The 19,905-nt window shown below is 34.3% G+C and overlaps 1 protein-coding gene across 1 annotated transcript in view; it reads left to right on the plus strand.

Annotated features, from left to right (window-relative positions):
* Positions 1-19,905, plus strand: part of LOC149776844 (ubiquitin carboxyl-terminal hydrolase 32-like) — a 173,404-nt gene that overhangs the window by 108,714 nt on the left and 44,785 nt on the right. Inside the window, exons 16-20 of the mRNA XM_089941578.1 lie at positions 154-320; positions 2,171-2,252; positions 8,997-9,077; positions 10,141-10,279; positions 13,511-13,616. Of these exons, the coding sequence (XP_089797704.1) occupies positions 154-320; positions 2,171-2,252; positions 8,997-9,077; positions 10,141-10,279; positions 13,511-13,616 (575 nt within the window). The remainder of the gene's footprint in view (positions 1-153; positions 321-2,170; positions 2,253-8,996; positions 9,078-10,140; positions 10,280-13,510; positions 13,617-19,905) is intronic.

Consider the following 19,905-nt stretch of genomic DNA (forward strand, 5'->3'; position numbering starts at 1 on the left):
CAAAAGTGTAAGTAAGGATGAAAGAAATTTTTTATACAGCTGTTGGGTTTATTTGAAGTTTATGCTGTTTTTTTTTGTGTCGGATGAACAATATTAGGTAGTATTATTTTTTGTGAATAATGTCTCAGTGGTTCACTTGTTTTTTTGTTACAGGTACAGTAACAAGCTTTTCCAATAACTCACAGCCACGGCGCTACCTGGCATATGTTGCTTCCTTCAGCAAGTGTCACACACTACAGCAGGTTTATGATTTCCTCTGTACTAAACTGAGATTTTCACGTGAAGACATTAGGCTTTGGAAGATCAACAGCAAAGATGAGGTAACTCAAAATGGACTTGCATGCAGAACATTTCAGTACTTTTCTATTTTTATTAAATTTATTGTCTTGCATGTATATATATATATATATATATATATATATATATATATATATATATATATATATATATATATATATACACACATACATACATACATACATATATATAGGCAATGCATTGGTATCACTTTTCTGATTGTGTTATTATTCTTTATTTAGTTTTACAGTTATTATTTTATTTTTATACTGTTTCATTTCATTTAAACTGTATTTATTGTATTTAAACTTTATGGGTTGATCCATCTCAGTGAGTACTGTACTTCTGATTGCTAGCAAAAGTAGCTGACATTCACCTATTTTTTACATGAAGATTTTGCAGATGACTTTATTTTCCAGACACTGTCACATTCACAGTCATTAGACTACATATATGCATTCACTTCAGGACTAATCTGCACAGTGTTGAGAAATGTAGGTCTCAATGAGCATCTTTACTGGCTTAAGTGTCTATTTTAGACTTTTAGATAATGCAGTTTTTTGGAGAAGGTAAGACTGCATTCTGAGCAATTTTGGTCGAATAAACGTTTTACATACTATAAAATATTGAGTTTAAGTGAAGATCAAGGTGTTTATTAGTATACTTGTCAACAGATTATGTGGAGATAATTTCTTGTGATTATTTGTTACTTGCTATTTGGCTTTCATCTGAAACTGTTTGGAAGATCTAGAGTAGAACAGTAGTTTTAAAATAACTATAAGTGCCTAAACTTTGATGAAATACACAAGCAAGGAAATTTTTCAATTAAAACTACTGTTTGTATTTGAGGAAATCTGCTCTTGTAAGATTAACACTAACTGTACAACTTGATTTGACGTGATCAGTATGTTATAATGCCATTGATACACCATCACATTTTATGTACCATATATAATTGCTTATAAGTTGAGCTTTTTTAACTGAAAATTTGATTCATGCAGAATCAGGGTTCTTTTATAAGTGTGACATACAAAAAATTTAGAAATCTAGGGGTAATGTTGGAAAATTTGCTATATTTGCAGTACACAAAATTACTGTCAATTCAAACATGTTTACATTTTCATGCCACTATTTCTGTTCAGAAATGTGTACATGCTATGCACTGTGTCTATCTGTTTCATGACCTATAATAGAATTATCATATAAACGGATTTTAAATGTCAGGTATTGTGCATTTTAATGGATTTTATTTAAACAAACTGCAAGTTGTCAATTTATCTGTGATATATTCCACTCAATTGTATTTTATAGTGGTTTTGTCATTATTTTTCCTATCTATCAATCCATTCATCCATTCTGCTTGGCTTGTTTATTTTTCCAAAGTGCAGCTGTGAAGTACTGATTATAAGTCACCCCATCAGATGGATCTTACTTGCAAAATACACTCCAACTTATAGGAGCATCAAAGAAAAGCTGGCTTTTTTTGCTCGCCCAAAATTTTATTTTTGATTTCTTGGACCCTAAATAAAAACAAAAACGTTTTTCAAAAGTTCATTGCTCTAACATTTCACAAGTGCTCGTTGTAAAAAATGGTCATAATTAGGATGTGGTCTTATTTTCATATGATAAATTTGCTGTTTTTCAAAATGAATGGAAATGACCAGATGTACTTAATGTAAAAAAATAATCTTATTGTAGATATGGTTTGGAAAGAATGTTCTTATACTTTACCTAAATTCAGGAATTTATTGTTGGAATTATCAGGTGTAGCTGGATATGGAATTTGTTTATAGAGTTGAAAAATGGGTGTGCTCACATTCTAGTGAATTAATATAATTATACAAAACAAAAATACTTTTTTCTTGTACTTCAGCAAAACACAACACTTCTGGATGATGAAAGTTTTACAGTGGAGCAAAGTGGGATTGAAGACAACCAACAAATGTTGATAGAAGGTCTGTATACCTTGAAAGAATGTTAACTTATTGCAAATGTAAGGGTTTTTATTAAGGGGTCAGAATGAACGGAATCATAGTGATTTGGTTTAAATATTAGATGCCCAAACTGAACAAATGATGTTGTTCCATGCTAAAACAAATGATGTAAGGTTCATACTGATAATTTGATGACATGAAGCACAATTATTACTATGAAGTCTCTTAATATTATATATAGGTTAGGAATCCAGACTGGGAGTCCATTATATTCTTAAAGTCCATATTGATGTAATGAGGAGGCATTATTACTGTGAAGTAATTTCATGTTGTATGTAGGTTAGGAGGCCAGGCTGAGGTTCCATTATATCTAGAAGGTCCATACTGATGATGTAAGAAGACATTACATTATTACTTTGAAGTAATTTAATGTTATGTGTGGGTTAGAGTCCAGGCTGGGAGTCCATTATATCCAAAAAGGTCCATACTGATGATAAAATGAGACATTATTACTATGAAGTAATTTAATGTTAGTTGTAGATTAGGACTCCAGGCTGAGGTTCCATTATATCTAGAAGGTCCATACTGATGATGTAAGGAGGCATTACATTATTACTTTGAAGTAATTTAATGTTATGTGTAGGTTAGGACTCCAGGCTGGAAGTCCATTATATCCAAAAGGTCCATACTAATGATGTAATGAGGCATTATTACTATGAAGTTATTTAATGTTCCAGTTATATGTAGGTTAGGAGGCCAGGCTGAGGTTCCAGTATATATAGAAGGTCCATACAGATGATCCAAGGAGGCATCGCATTATCACTTTGAAGTAATTTAATGTTATGTGTTGGTTAGAGTCCATGCTGGGAGTCCATTATATCCAAAAGGTCCATACTGATGATAAAATGAGACATTATTACTATGAAGTAATTTAATGTTATTTGTAGATTAGGACTCCAGGCTGAGGGTCCATTATATCTAGAAGGTCCATACTGCTGATGTAAGGAGGCATTAGATTATTACTGTGAAGTAATTTAATGTTATGTGTAGGTTAGGAGTCAAGACTGGGATTTCATTATATCCAGAAGGTTTATACTGATGATATAATGTGGCATTATTGCCATAGTTTACTTAATTATTTTGTATAGGTTAGTCCAGGCTGGGAGTCCATTATATCCAAAGACTCATTAAGTTTGACATTTATTTAGATCATTCTTTTCCTTGTCTCAGACTTTGATTCCTTTGTCTTTGTTCCACTCCAAAGTTCTGTGCTTTTCTCAGGGTAAATGTCTAAATAAAAGGTTAATCCCAACATTTTATCAATGGGATAATATGTTATTTAACATAGAATCCAGTAATACTTATGTTGTCATGAATCAGTTTTGTTTAAGCATTCACTCTGTACCAGATACTTCAGGTATCTAGTTTAATATGTTTACCACAGGGTTCTAATGTGATACTATGTACTTAGAGTGGAGTCCCAGCTTTAAAAGCAGAACTCTATATCAGTTGATTGAGATGAAATTAAAAAAAAATCCTGGGCAGATTTTGTTTACATTTTGAATAAAGAAAGGCAAATCCAAGTATTTAAATTTATGAGTGGATTCGTTTGAAAAGTCATTTCTCAGGACAGGAACAGGACAAAACTAACTAATTACTGCTATTTTTGAAGCATTTTTACTAATTCAAAAGCTGGATTTAAATGGGAGCAGAAAAATTCTGACTTGGAAATCTAAACCCATCAGCTGGAAGGAGAATTTTAATTCTTATTTATGGGTGTTAAAGGTCCCATGGTTGGGCAGTTTGGACCTGTATGTTTAAAGCTCATAGAGATGACACATATGTGAGGATGTGGAAACTGTGGAACATAAACATTAATGGACAAAGGACCGCCAGACAAAAAAGTATTTTTTTACTAGTTTGTTTTGCCTTGTTTCATATGCACTTAATATTTTGGGGTAAATAAAAGTAAAAATTAATTATTAAGTCAGAATTAATAGTGAAAATGACAGTGGGGGAGAAATTCTCTTGTTGTGTGCTCATCATGCGCACACATCCCATTATCATTATGTGTCATAATGGTCACTGCAGATAAGGAATTGACACACTTGTCACTACAGCAACATATTTTAAGAAACTTATTTTACATTTTTTGTAAATTATATACATTTTTAACTTGTTAGCTTACTTTAAAGAGGTAAAATTTTAAGTGCATTGGGGAGAATTTGCCAAAATAGCAGAACCTATTTTGGACCATCACAATATATGAAAATTGTGATAATGTGTTATAAATGCTCAGGGTAAACCTTTTTATATTAAATTTTTACATGTTTGAATACTTCATTATGTGGACATGACATTTTCCATTGAACAGAATGTTATATTGTATCCATTCCTAGCATTTACATAATTCAAGGGAGGCTTTGGACTTTGTCGTAGGTTTTCAGAGCAAAACTGCTTCAAATTGGCAAAATCATCAAAACAGCCAAGTGAATATCATGTTTTGTAGACTGAGGAATTCTCTTAAAATCATTTGAAATTTGGTACCATTTTTAAAAAATAAAAGGAACAAGAGTTAACAAAAACTGTTACAAAGCCCAATTGTCTAGACTTAAGGGAGCCTGAAAGGCCATGAAGGTTCCACGCCATAGTTTTGAAATTTGCACAGGGGCAAATTTGTAAGCAGAAGGTGAATCCTGACATTTGCACAATGGGATCTTGTGTTATTAAAGCAGAATCCAAGAATGCTGATGTTGTTAAAGACCAGTTTTTGTTGAGGCATTCATTATGTACCAGATGCTGTGGGTGTCTAGCTCAATATGATTGTCACAGGGTTCAGTGTGTGCCAGATGCTGTGGGTATCTAGCTGAATATGATTGTCACAGGGTAGTGTGTGCCAGATGATGTGGGTATCTAGCTCAGTATGATTGTCACAGGGTTCAGTGTATGCCAGATGATATGGGTATCTAGCTCAGTATGATTGTCACAGGGTTCAGTGTATGCCAGATGATATGGGTATCTAGCTCAATATGATTGTCACTGGGATCATTGTATGCCAGATGATATGGGTATCTAGCTCAATATGATTGTCACAGGGTTCAGTGTATGCCAGATGATATGGGTATCTAGCTCAGTATGATTGTCACTGGGATCAGTGTATGCCAGATGATATGGGTATCTAGCTCAATATGATTGTCACAGGGTTCAGTGTATGCCAGATGCTGTGGGTGTCTAGCTCAGTATGATTGTCACAGGGTTCAGTGTATGCCAGATGATATGGGTATCTAGCTCAATATGATTGACACAGGGTTCAGTGTATGCCAGATGCTATGGGTATCTAGCTCAATATGATTGACATATGGATCATTGTATGCCAGATGATATGGGTATCTAGCTCAATATGATTGACACATGGATCAGTGTATGCCAGATGCTATGGGTATCTAGCTCAATATGATTGTCACAGGGTTCAGTGTATGCCAAATGCTGTGGGTATTTAGCTCAATATGATTGACACTAGGTTCTCTGTGTGCTAGATGATGTGTGTATGAATCTCAATATGATTGTAACAGGGTTCAGTATATCCCAGATGATGTAGGTATTTGGATCAATATGGTTATCACATGGTTCACTGTGTGCTAAATGCTGTGGGTATCAGGCCCAATATGATTGTCACAGGGTTCGGTATGTGCCAAATACTATAGGTATCTAGTTCAGTATGTTTGATGCAGGGTTCAGTATGTACTAGATGCTGTGGGTATCAGGTTCAATATGGTTGTCACAGGGTTCAGTATGTGCCAGATGCCATGGGTATCAGGTTCAATATGGTTGTCACAGGGTTCATTATGTGCTAGATGCTGTGGGTATCTGGCTCAATATGATTGTCACAGGGTTCAGTATGTCCTAGATACGTTAGGTATCTAGCTCAGCATGATTGTCACAGAGTTCAGTGTGTGCCAGATGCATTGGGTATCAAGCTCAGTATGATTGTCACAGAGTTCAGTATGTTCCAGATGCCGTGGGTATCTAGCTCAGTATGATTGTCACAGTTCAGTGTGTGCCAGATGCATTGGGTATCAAGTTCAGTATGACTGTGACAGAGTTCAGTACATGCCAGATGCTGTGGGTATCTAGCTCAGTATGATTGTCAGAGAGTTCAGTGTGTGCCAGATACTGTGGGTATCTAGCTCAGCATGATTGTCAGAGAGTTCAGTGTGTGCAAGATACTGTGGATATCTACCTCAATATGTTTGTCACAAGGCTGAGTATGTCCCAGATACATTGGGTATCAAGCTCAATATGAGTGTCACACTCTTCAATGTGTGTGCCAGATACTGTGGATATCTTCCTCAATATGATTGTCACAGTGTTGAGTATGTCCCAGATACATTAAGTATTTAGCTCAATATGATTGTCACAGAGTTCAGTGCATGCCAGATGCATTTGGTATCTAGCTTAATATGATTGTTACAGGGTTCAAATTTGAAACTCTGCACTCAGAGTGAAATCCTGGTTTCAAAAAGCAAAACTGTATCTTGTTTGAGAAGAAATTTTAAAAAGTTTAACTGGTCAAATTTTCAGCCAACTTGGTACAGAGAAAGGAAAATTCAGATCTTAACTCATTTGGCCCCGATCCCGTCTGTTGGCATGATCCGGTTTCTGCATTCATTGGCCGATCCTGCCTGTAGTTGTGGATTGTTTACTGCATTCAGTGGCCCATACCGTCTCCAGGTGTGATGAATGTGTGCTAGATACAACGTATCTAATTGGTTAGAAATGTTTTTTTTCTTCCAAGAACTAAACATCTATTAAACCAATCAGAAATGATTTTACTTTCATTTGTGGAAATTTGAATTGTTCAGAAGTCAAGGGTTACTGTTTGAGAGCAGTTTCACTACATGTGTTCTGTTCATGAAAAATCGTAAATGATGGTGGACGTAAGAATGATTTTTGATGAGAGCAAAAATTAGGAGTTTCTCGGGTTTGATCTCAAAAATATTGAGCAAGCTGAGGAAAAATATGTTCGGCAGTTGGATATTTTATGAGATTTAGATTCGGACATAGAAGTTTCTGAGATTGAATCGTCAGATGATGAGGATGCTGACAGCAATGATGATAAGAGTTCTTGCGGTTAAACGTTGCACATAATTTTGTAAATAGTGCATAAATAAGTTGTGAAAGACTTGGACAAATGGGAAAAAAAAATACATCACTGTGTAGACAAATTCATTTGGAAAAAATGGTGAAAATGTTGTGGATTTTAATTGGATATAAGAAGAGAAATTAAGGTAAGAGTGAATTCATGTGCAAGATGTTTTCAAATTTTTCAAACAGGTAAAAACTTTGGGGCATAAGCAGTTAGACACAGCTTAGTGCTTCTGGGGCATAGCAGCAGAGATACTGATAACAGTGATGGGGTTGAATGAGTTAAATCTTCATGTTAGTGTAGTTGTTGGACAATTTGTCTGAACAGGAACTGATCAGTAATACCAGATTTCATCTATTTTTTTAATCATTTGTGTCTGTTCACAAGCTGGATTTAAATAGGTTTGGAGAAATTCTGACTTAAAAATGCTATAAACCCATAAGCTAGCCAGGTAGAGAATTTTATTTTGATGAATCATATGGAACGAAAATTGTTCTACTATTGCATTTTTTTAACCTGAAAATATGATACTCATGTAGATTACACACATGAGAGAAATTTTAAATTTTTTGAAAACTGTGCAGTGCAACCCTAAGTTTACACATAGCTATTTATTGTTGTCTGATGTGGTATGCTGGGTAAAATAGTGTGGCATATGGCATGTCTTATTAATATGCAAATTCAGTAAATTCTTCATTTTGCAGTTCAGTCGTTTAGTTTTGCATGCTAAATATCCAAAGTGTGGGATATTTGTTTACAGTCACTGCTTATCCAAACCTCATTGCGACAAATTTTAGTTTGATTAGTGTCTCATTTTAGATTCCAATTTCACAGACAGATAACCTCTCTCACTATCAATATTGATTCAAAATGTCCAGAAATTGTTATAATGTTGGACTTATTTAATTGGGAAAAAATTGCTATAAACTATATCTGAATAAAAATTAATCAGCTGCCATGAAAAGTTGTACTCTGCAGAAGAAAAAAAAATCCCCAAAGAAGTGAGTGAAAGTTTTAGGCCATAGAACTCTTGTTTTATTTTTACAAATAGTATTCTTCTTTCATGCAAATGCCCCATCCTTCATCCATGCCAATACCCCATCTTTCTTCAGTGTTAATACCCCATCCTTCTTCCATGCCAGTGCCCCACTATTCTTCCATGCCAATGCCCCACTCTTCTTCCATGCCAATGCCTCACCCTTCCATGCCAATGCCCCCATCTTTCTTCCATGCCATTGCCCCACCCTTGTTCCATGTCAGTGCCCCATCCTTCCAGTGCTAATGCCCCACCCTTCTTCCATGTCATTGCTCAATCCTTGTTCCATGTCAGTGCCCCATCCTTCCATTGCTAATGCCCCACCCTTCTTCTATGCCAATGCCCCCACCCTTCTTCCATTCCAATGCCCCATCAGGTATATTACACAGATATGTTTCCCTAATAATTTTCTAAGGTAAGAAATTAATCTTTGTGGAAAATCGACTTGTAGCAGACACATGATTAACATTTATTTCGTACTGAATCAAAAATGAAAACTAGCTGCATCACTGAACATTTGGATAACAACATGAAAATTTGATTGTTGTATTAGATGTAGTGACATACATTTTGTTTATTTCAGTACGTAACAAAGATCTTACATGGCCGGAGGAAATGTCACAGCTAGCAAAGAATAAGACTTTAAATAATAAAAAGGATCAAGGTAAATTTTATATATGTAATTAATTTTCCTCATTATTAATTGTGTACAGTCTTTTATTTGTGTGAGGGTTCTGATTGGCATTTCAAGTGTCCAAGTTAATTGTTGGTTAATAAATTATCATAAGTGGGATAATGATGCCTGTGCATTAGCACATTTGCATATCATTTCCTGTAAAATTATAGTTTGTTTTAAAAATGTCACAAGCTTATTAGAGAGGATATCTAGATGAAAGGTATAGCAATTTGAATTATATGTGCTATGTAGTGAAAACTTCTTAGTATCAGACCCTCATTTATCCTCAGAATTAGATAAGAACTCTGGGTGAGCTGTTATGATTTACACATAGCTTTAAATTTGACTGGTTAGTGGTACATTGTAATTTTCTAATAAACAGCAATTGATTGACTGGTTAGAGGTATAGCAGTTTTCTAATTAACAATAATTGATATGACAGCATTGGTATGTAGCTTTAGCTTGTCAGTTTGCAAAATATTTCATGATGATTGAGAAAGTAATTAGCTAAAACATTTCTTTTTAATTGCAGAAAATCATCACTATTTAACAGTAAAGTGTCTTAAAGTATGTCCTTGCTTATAAGTGGAGTCCAACTGCAAACTACACAAACCCAGATCTGCCATTGCATCATATTCCCACTGATCTGGGTCTTTGCAATTTGTTTAGGTGTAATCAGCAGAACAAACAACATAGACTATGATCTGGGGCATTAGGTGACTGCACATCTGAATCTGTGTTATTTGCATTTGGTCTCAGCTTCAGAGTGAGTATATATGGTAAATACATGTGATGATGGTCATTATGCAGTGATTCTGCATCTTCCTAATATATCACTGAATGATGGGTATGGCGACTGACCTCTCCACAGTATCCGGAACTAAGGAAATCAATGTTGAGTTAAACGAACCTGTTTATACTGCACAGGCAAGCTTTTAATTAACAAATCGTTGTGTGGGGGAGGGAACAATGAGTAGATAACTTAGTAATTGTAATTGAGTTACTTATTTTGAATATGTTGATTCAGTTTAAAATTTATTTCTTGTTACAGGGCCAACCAATCCTGGGGCAACAGGTCTGAATAACCTGGGGAACACCTGCTTTATGAATGCTGCTTTACAGTGTGTGTCAAACACCTGGCCTTTAACCCAGTATTTTACAGGGGGACTTCATCTGTATGAATTAAACAGGTAGAGTTACAGTATTTTACAGGTGGCCTTAATCTGTATGAATGAAACCAGTAATGTTAAATAGTTATTATGATTTAGTTACTGGCTGCTGTACATTTATTGGCTAAGTTGTCATTTTCATTTACTGTTTCATGTATGGAAACTTTTGCAAGAATCAGAGTTCCCAAAATATATAATTACTAGATGATCCAGCTTTAAGTGGCTTGATTACTTTAAGTTAACTCGATAGATTTTGACAATTCAACATTCTCCTCTTATTTGTAATGTTGATAATCATTTATAAAATGATTGAATAAATCTTTCATACATAGATTGTACAGGATTAACATTGTTGTATGATACAAATGTTCTAACTTTCATAGGTAGTGACTGATGGCAAGAGACAGTTTCCAATGTTTTACAATGAATTCAGAATTCTGAAGAGTCACATAATATTAACTCATAGACAATCATTGCTTCTTCACGAATTCCAATAAACCACTGACCACTCTCAAGCCAGGATATGTGTAAATCATTTTGAGATCACACCTGAGATGTTAATCATGTCTAACTCTAAAGCAGTGTGGTTCACTGATAGTCGTCTAGATAGCTTCACTAATATTGCATGTACAAAATTTAAATTATAACTTTGCAAATCTTGCATGTACAAAATTCTAGTTGTTATAACTTTAATAATATTTCATGTACAAAATTTAAATTATTATAACTTCACTACCTCTCATCAGATTATTGGGAAATTTAAACTATCGCTGACAATTACTCTGTACGTAATTTGTTTGATTTTCAAAGGAAAAACTTGACAGAAAAACTGTGCTTATGAGTATTGTCATTATTAGAGATTTATCAGTTAGTTTGACAATGTTTGATATCTTTAACCTTAAAATTTGAAGACTTTATCGGTATGAACTGTTGGTTTTACCAGTTTAAGTACAGCTTTTCTAAAAAAACATTTTTCTTCCTCAAGTACATTACCTGATCATTCATCTCTCTTAATACCAACCTTATTGCAAAAGAAGTTAATAGTGACCTATATTGCATCTGTTACTGGCGTTGGTTACATTTGTGCCCTTAGCTCAATACCATGTGAGTTTTTGGCATGTTATTTACTTACTATTATCTAGAATCATAAAATTGTATGAGTTGATGCAACCTGATAAGTAATACAACCCTTTTGCAAAATGAGTTGATGCAACCTGATAAGTAATACAACCCTTTTGCAAAATGAGGCATCTGAGACCTATATTTCATGCCTCAGTAAATTTTTAGAAATTTTGTTCAAAGTTAATTTCTTGTATGTTGTTTGTGTTCCAGTCTTCAAACTTAATAATTGGATGTATCTCTGTCACTACATCCTTAAAACCAAAGAAGGTCACTGTGACTTACATTATTTGCTTTACTAACATGGGATAAATATTTTTGTTCATGATCACATTGATATATCGATGCTAGACTTATATGCTTCCTAGCCAAGCCATAGAGAAAGCCCTTTTGGCCAGTGCAGTTGGAAGTAGGATTAAATATGTTTACTCAGTGGTAAACATTCAGTATTAATGACTGTACATTGTGTGTTGTATACATGTGAATTATGTGAGTGCAGCATTTATTCCAGAAAAAGAAAATATGGGGCCAATGACCCATACCAGGTTAAAAAGTGGTATGATTTAGAATAAATGGGTGTCGCAAATACCTTTCCTATTTCTTGTATATTCAAATGTTTGAAACATAAATCTCTTTGATAGGCACTTGCTCTGCAGATTGTTTAACTTCTGCACTAAATCGTCAGTTTTCCTTATGTCAGTATGCTTTGAATCAGTAGTTCGAGAGTCACGAGTACAGCATGACTTATTTTAAAAAAATTCTGCTATAACAGCCATGTCCACTGTACAGGTCATGGTTAATTTAGTTGATAAGGAAATTTTAGATATTCAGAGTATACAGTGCTGGAAAAATGAATATTTGCTGCAGAAATTAATAAATCCATGACAGGAACAACTGTCACAGTGATAATTATCAGCCTGTCCTGTCATGAGCCTTCTGTTCTGGGATTTTAATTCATTATGCTCGAGGAGCCATTTTATTTCAATAAAGAATTTGTTTGGAACTTTTTAGGCTTTTTTTCCCTGCCTATTCACTGCTTTGGTAAAAATAAAAAAAACTGCAGCAGTGTTTTCAGTGAAGATTTCATCAATAATCATTGATCATTTTCTCTGAACTGGTGACCATGCTAATCAGAATCATTAAGACATTTCTGTCAGTCAGTGAAATTGATTACCTTATGCTTCATTTTTGTCAGTGAGCACAAAATATTCATTTATCTTGTGATGCATTCATTTGGTCAAAACTCAACTGTAATGATCTTTGATTTTCTTTTTCTTGTTTTTTTTAATGCTCTTTATGGACATCGTGTAGGGAAATTGAACAGGAGGAGAACAATTAGGGTCATAGGCACAAATGCACAGTCTAGAATGAACTGTGTCAATGGCCTTCATGTTTTATGCATGTCTTGTGAAACCTTGCTTGTAGTGGTTAAGGTAATTATTATGCATAAACTATGTTCATACTAGGGCATGTCACTCCAAGGTTACTCATAGCCTGTGATTTTCTTCCAGTACAGTATGGCTTCTTGGTGTGGACATGATAATAGTTTGTCAAGTTGATTTTAAGAACAATGATTTTTTTAATAAAATATCTCAAAACCAACATTATTAATCTTTGACGTTATGGACTCATTGTAGTACCTCTACTTTGATATAGGAAGAAGTTTTTTATGATTGTTTAATGTCTTGATGTCTTTATTGCTCAGTCACATTAGAGTTGTAGGTAGACATATAGGTTGGTCCATAAAATATAAAATATGGAAAAAGATTTTTACTTAGAAAAGGGATTTTTTTTGTTGTTGTTGTAGGGTTTAACGCCATTTTTCAGCACAAGATAGGCTATACATGGCGGCCAGTATTAATGGTGGAGGAAGAACCCGGGAAAACCCCGGAAAGAACCACCGATCCATGAGAAGCTACTGGCAACTTAGAAAAGGGATAAAGAGTACTTTACTCCAGTTTTAATTTTGGCTGGATACATTTTGCAGTGGTTCATGGAGACAAGTTAAACTGGAGATAAGCTGTGTAATCATTGATTATCCTGCTGTTTCTCCTTGGAGGACTGGATTTGCAATGTAATGAAAAGATTATGTATAGTTAGATAAGTATTTTAAAAATTTGATTTTTCTTCCAGGGTGAATCCTCTAGGAATGAAAGGACATATAGCTCAGAGGTATGGTGAACTTGTTAAAGACATGTGGAGTGGTTCATCAAAAACCATAGCTCCTCTTAAGTTACGGGTAAGTGATATGGATAGATGTACCTCAGGTTTTCAATTTGATCACTTTGATTATACCAAGATAAGTATATCACTTTTCACTGTTTCCCAAGGGTGTAAAATTAAGAGAAAAAAAAAACCCCGCAGTGTCTGAACTGGGGGTCAAAATTAAATTTTAAAAATTACACAGTAACAGAAAGTGTGCATCAGACTTTCCAGACATGCATCTCTGATGCACAAGTATATATAAAGGGAATCACTGCTTTTTCTAAGGTGATATATTCAACAATACAAAGATTTCATGTGAATACTTTGTGTCACATTATTTTTGAAACTTGAAGAACTTACATGTTGGTGTGAAGCTCTTAAAAGATATCATGTTGCATTGAACCATTATTCTAGCATGACGAGTTTAAGATAATGCTGTAGTGAAAAATCGATCACATGCTGTTATGATTTTGGAATTTCACAATCTACACTTGCCGTAATATGAGTTATTTACATTTAAAGTGGTTTGTAATAATCAATACCTTGATTTATGTTTTATATTGAGCCAAATGAAATCACTGTATACTTAATCCATTGTGAAAACCACATTCACTGTTTACATTATATATTGTGAAAAATATATACTATCTAGGTAGTCTGGCATAAATTTGACTAATGTAGCATCATTTATTTTTTTGGGCTTTAATTTCATATTTTTTTTGTTTTTAAAATTACTTTTTCATGGGTACTATAGTCGTCATTTTGCCTGTCATAGTTTGTGTATTAGTAGGTATTTAATTCATGGTTAAATGTCTACAAATACCCAAAATAAAGAATAGAAAAAAATAAAACTATGCATACTCTTTTACAAATGTAATCAAAGATAGCAAGGCTACCAAGCGAAATGAATAATTTGTAAAGATAAAGCTTTCTTTCACAGATTAGTTTATTATTGATAAGCAAGTTCCAAAGTTTGCAGTGAACTTAAAGTTCCAGAATTGGCATTCAGATTATTTCTCCAGGACTAGAAGTTTCACTATTACATGCAGGGAAATCATGTCATCAGTATTTTACAACTTGAACAATGAAAATTGAGTTTCAACATGTCAGATGTTTCCTGAAATAAGTGTCCCAATATATTTTAAAAAAAGGAATCTTGGTTTGTTTTGAATCAAGAACAACAAAAATCAGTGATGTAATACAAAATGTTTTTGAAATAGAACAATTTGCATCAGAACAACAAGAATATGTTTAAAAATAGGGTATAACTAACTTTTCTCACGCTTCAACAAGCTGAAGGCAGGCATAAGGACCTTTATCTTCATGATTTAGCATTGGGTGTTTTGTCTCCCCCTAGATATTTTTTTCCATCTATCTATCCATTGCTTCATCTTTTCTTAAAGAAGACCAGAAACCAATGGAAATATAGAATAATATTACAAGCACTATAGAAGAAAACCTTATTCTGCAGTATCATCTGCGACCGTAATGCCAATATTTAAATATTGGCATATCTTCTAGGAATTGTTTGCCTGAAGAAACTTTGATCGTGCTGGTGAAATGAGTAAATTTATTTTCAAGATGTTGACATACATGCCTTAACATGGCACAATCTAAATCAAATCACCACTGTCCTAGGTGAAATTGAGATCTGATTTGAATCAAATGGAAGCTTTGCTAAAAAATAAGATTCTAAGCCTGTCATGTTTCGAGAAAACACAATATTCAGTAATCTGAGGAAAAAAAATAAAAAATTTAAAAATAAACTTTCCGTAGATGCCTGATACATGTCGTATGTACAAACGGTAATCTATAATGATTGGAACTGATGTAAAACTATCCCTTGGGCAGTTTAAATGGCAGCAATTAAAAGAAAAGAGGTCAAAGTTTCACAATTACTGGCTGACAATAGAAATTGGGGGGGAGGTGGCTATTGACCCCACCCCTTGCCCCAATGTGCAAGAGCCCATGGGACGTGCCATATCTCCCTGTGATATGCCTTACTATTCCCCCCTCCAGCCCCTTTTTCATATTCTGGTCAGCTCTGGCTAAACTGTAAAATAGCTAAAGTTTTAATTTAAGTATGCAAACAATAAAGCCATTTTGACTAATTAACAGTTAATCCTTATCCTTTCATTTATCTTTAGAAAAGGACTGCCAATCGGACATAATTCAAAGAAACTATGTTTGACAGTGTGTGTATGTAAGCACCAGCAATTGATTACCACATAAACAATGCCTATTTTGTTGTAACTTACGATGCTTAGGACTTCATTTTAACAGTTCAAATCTGCAGTCACAAGTTACCATACATGTGGCAACTGTTTTTCCCACGTTTTATGCCCCACCTTATTTCCTTAGGTTTAAGGGTTAATGCATGTAACACTGTTTACTGAATAAAATATTTATTCTGAATTAGTTCTTCAGGGGCACATATACTGCATGGTATATTTTGTTTTATTCCTTCTTTTAATTTAATCATGGTAATTAAACATTACATATGCGGTAGAGGAATGTCAGGTGTTAACTGGCCGAGTTTCTTTTGTAGAAATGGAGATGTGATTTTGTTTGCAGAGAAAATTTCAAGCATTCACAGTGATCATTCATTTTAGCTAATTGGTGACAATTTTATTCTTTTTTTTTTATTACTATAGTACTGTTGTAGTTGTTTAAAAGCATCTGAAATTTACGTGAATAATGTTTAATCTTAACGTTCTATTTACTGAAGAGAAAAACTGTCGTGTGATATTAATTATTTTGTCCAGTGCTGGATTTAGAAGTGTGTGTGTGTGATTTGGAATTTCAGTGTATCTTTAAAAAAAATTCACTCATATTGCTATGATGTCTGCAGTGTGGCAGTTTAGACATAGTGAGGCCCTAAGCTATGGGAAGCTGTAGAGGCCCTATTTGGCATAAAATAAAATTGAGAGGCCCCTTCAGACTGTGAGTTCAGACTGTGAGGCCCTATGCTGTAGCTTGTTTAGCTCATGCCTAAATCCAGCACTGATTTCATCACTACAATATTCACAAGTGATAAAATAGAATATGGCATCTATGGATTGTATACGTTATATCTATTTATGTTTTTTTTTTTTTTTTTTTTCTTCTTCTGAGAAATTGACAGACATAATGTAATAATTGGGACTTCTCTGGGAAAAATTTACGAGACTTTACGAGATCAAGATGTAGATGAGGAAATACCCCAAAAATGGGATGTTTTTATCCCAGCTTGAGAGTTGACAGGTATGAACTGTCCGGGCTTGTGGAATTTCAGTCAGGGCTTGAGTTTATTTAAGTCACCAGCCCGGGGCCTGTCCTTAAAAAAAAATTCTTTGGGCACTGACCAGAACAGTATATAAACTATTATACCAGACAGCAGATGCAACTTTTGAATGTGCAACCCAAATCGGGTCTCCTGTTTGTCTTGTTTATGTTTGTATTCGAGGATTGGCTAGTATTGCGTCACAGAACCACGTGATGTGTCGACTCATCAAAACTCAGAAAACAGTAGTCGAATTAAAATCTGTAGAGAATTACGTAAAGGGAAAAGTTTGATTTCTGGTCTTCTTTAAACTACTTGATCAAAATTCATGAAACTTGTTTGTTATCATGTCCATATTGTAACTCTGGGAGCCATGTGACAGAAGGAAAGGTCAGATTTTCAAAATCGTCCATTGCAGTAACATTTCAAAAATATTTTGAGCAAACTTTGTGTATGCAGTCATTGTAGGAAGACTTGTATATTAAACAGATTTAGGTTCTGACCTCTGGGCCATTCTCTTTAATTTTATAATATTATGCACAGAAATGGAAAAGTACTGAATTCCACAGCAAAAGCACATGGAGAATTTGACCCTAATGACAGAATTTTTACCATCCATTGTGGAGTCTCCATTCTTTGAGTGGGACACAGTATTGCCACACAGACTTGCTTTTAAGTTGGCTCTAGCTGCAAATAACATAGACTATGGTCTGCCATCACATCAGGCACTGGCTGACCAGGATCTGTGTTATTTGTTCTGCTACTTACACCTTACAGACTACAAAGATGATTCAGAAGATCTGCTGGTGCATTACACAGCAGTGGATTTTATATGACAGCAGATCTGGGAATGTGTAGTTTGCAGAGGGATTTGACTTATAACTGTGTATAGACAGTATGCTCTGTCTACAGCAATTTGATCTCTGATTCTACATCACAATATTATGTGGCCTGTTTCTACATTATTGTTATCCAAATGCTCCTTGTATTCACAAGTTTCCTTTTTGAGAGCAGCATTTTAGTATTTCCCATATCAATTATATCATAATGGAAAATTCTGTTTCTGTTCAGTGTCAGATAAAATATTTTACCCAAGATGTAATTTTTGGCAGTTAGAAATCTAAACTTCTACAATTAGGCCTGTTGAGCAGCTTCCTTTATCCAGTCCTTTTTTCCCCTAATATGAAACTTGATTTAACAGTTTTTTCCTTGTTAATCACATATACTTTTTATTTGTTTTTACCATATGATCTTTCTCATTTCATGCAAGAACCTTTGTTTCTTTTTTAACCTATCCCACAAAGAAATGTAGTTGCCTTTTTCATAGATTTTTTTCTCTTCCACTCCTCCATTCTTTTCAGTTTAGTTTATTTGTGTCATAATGAAATATTTTTCAGATATTTTTATTACAACTTTCTAGGTGTCATTGTTCCAAAATCAAGAACTTGTCTAGCTAGAATCAATGGGTTACAGTTTTTACCAATGTCATTGGCATTTTTGTGTCAGCATCCCTCTGGTAAATTAATAGTGACCTAATGTCGAGTATAGAAGGTATTTTCATGTGAAGCATTGCTGAGATGAGACAGATTGATGCAGAATTAAGATTCTAACGCTGTAAATGAAAATTTTTATGAGCATATGATTTTGGCAGATTTAGGAAAATACATAAATTTTGTCAAACATTTATGTCTAGTCCAAACGTGCTATGCAGTATGTGTACTGAGAACAAGAAGGGCATGAAGATGCTGAGTTTACTGAAAACAAAAATTAACTAATCATTATTATGATTAACAGTTATTTATCCATATCTCTTGTTGCTTTTTAGACAGTGTTTATATCTGTGTTTACTTATAAGGGAATGGTATATCTTTGAAAATTGGGAGGACACTGCTGCTTGAGTGCTTAAATTCACATATTGCCTTCACTATTCCCACACCACTGCTGCTTGATTGCTTAAATTCACAGATTGCCTTCACTATTCCCACACCACTGCTGCTTGATTGCTTAAATTCACATATTGCCTTCACTATTCCCACACCACTGCTGCTTGATTGCTTAAATTCACAGATTGCCTTCACTATTCCCACACCACTGCTGCTTGATTGCTTAAATTCAAATATTGCCTTCACTATTCCCACACCACTGCTGCCTGAGTGCTTAAATTTAAATATTGCCTTCACTAACAGGTATTATTAATACTTCTTTATCACTGGGGTAATTTTACATAATTTGTCAAGACTGCCATCGTATTGCTGCTGTTGATGATACCAATGCTTGACCCAAATGATTTAAGAAACTACCACACAGTTTCTGACCTCCAATTCATGTAAATAAATCTTAGAAAATGTTGTTCTGACCCAACTCATATCTCATTACACCAGTTTAGACACATCAGCTCCATTCTATAACAACATGACATGATGCCATCCTTGCTGGACATCGAGAAAACCGCCGAGGGGGGGGCAGGGTGAAATGGTCTCTTTAATGGCTGAATACTCATTTTAGAATCACATTGGAAATAATTGTCAATAAAGCGCTTTATCTTCAAAGTTATTCATTTTATGTAAAACAAATTGCATTTATTTTCAAGATGCCTAACTGCTGATAGACTGTTTAAACAATCCGTCATGTATACGCGAAAACACTGTGTATTACATTACGATTTATGTTGTTGTTGATTAGTCTGGTTGCAAGGATCGTAACAATCAGGAAACCAGACTTTTTACTGATTTTGATTCAAACAAGATTCCTTTTATTTAAAAAAACCCCACAAAACATTTAGTTTGTGAAACAGCCTTCAACATTGAAACTTTTATTGTTCTGTTAGTACATTATTGATTCCATGAGTTCATTACTTTTAATATTGAAACTTCTCAACCGTGAAGTAATCTCCAAATGCCAGTTCAGGAATTGGAAGTTAACTACAAACTCTGAAACTAGCTTTTCATTAATAAAATGTATATATGAACCAGAATTTTATTTAATAAAGTATTCATTTCGCTTGGTCGTCTTTCTATCTTTGATCACATTTGTGAATGAGTATGCTTATTTAAGGTAGTTT

Source organism: Sinohyriopsis cumingii, chromosome 18 (assembly GCF_028554795.1).
Source record: "Sinohyriopsis cumingii isolate HCF-2022 chromosome 18, ASM2855479v2, whole genome shotgun sequence".
NCBI classification, from domain to species: Eukaryota; Metazoa; Mollusca; class Bivalvia; order Unionida; family Unionidae; genus Sinohyriopsis; species Sinohyriopsis cumingii.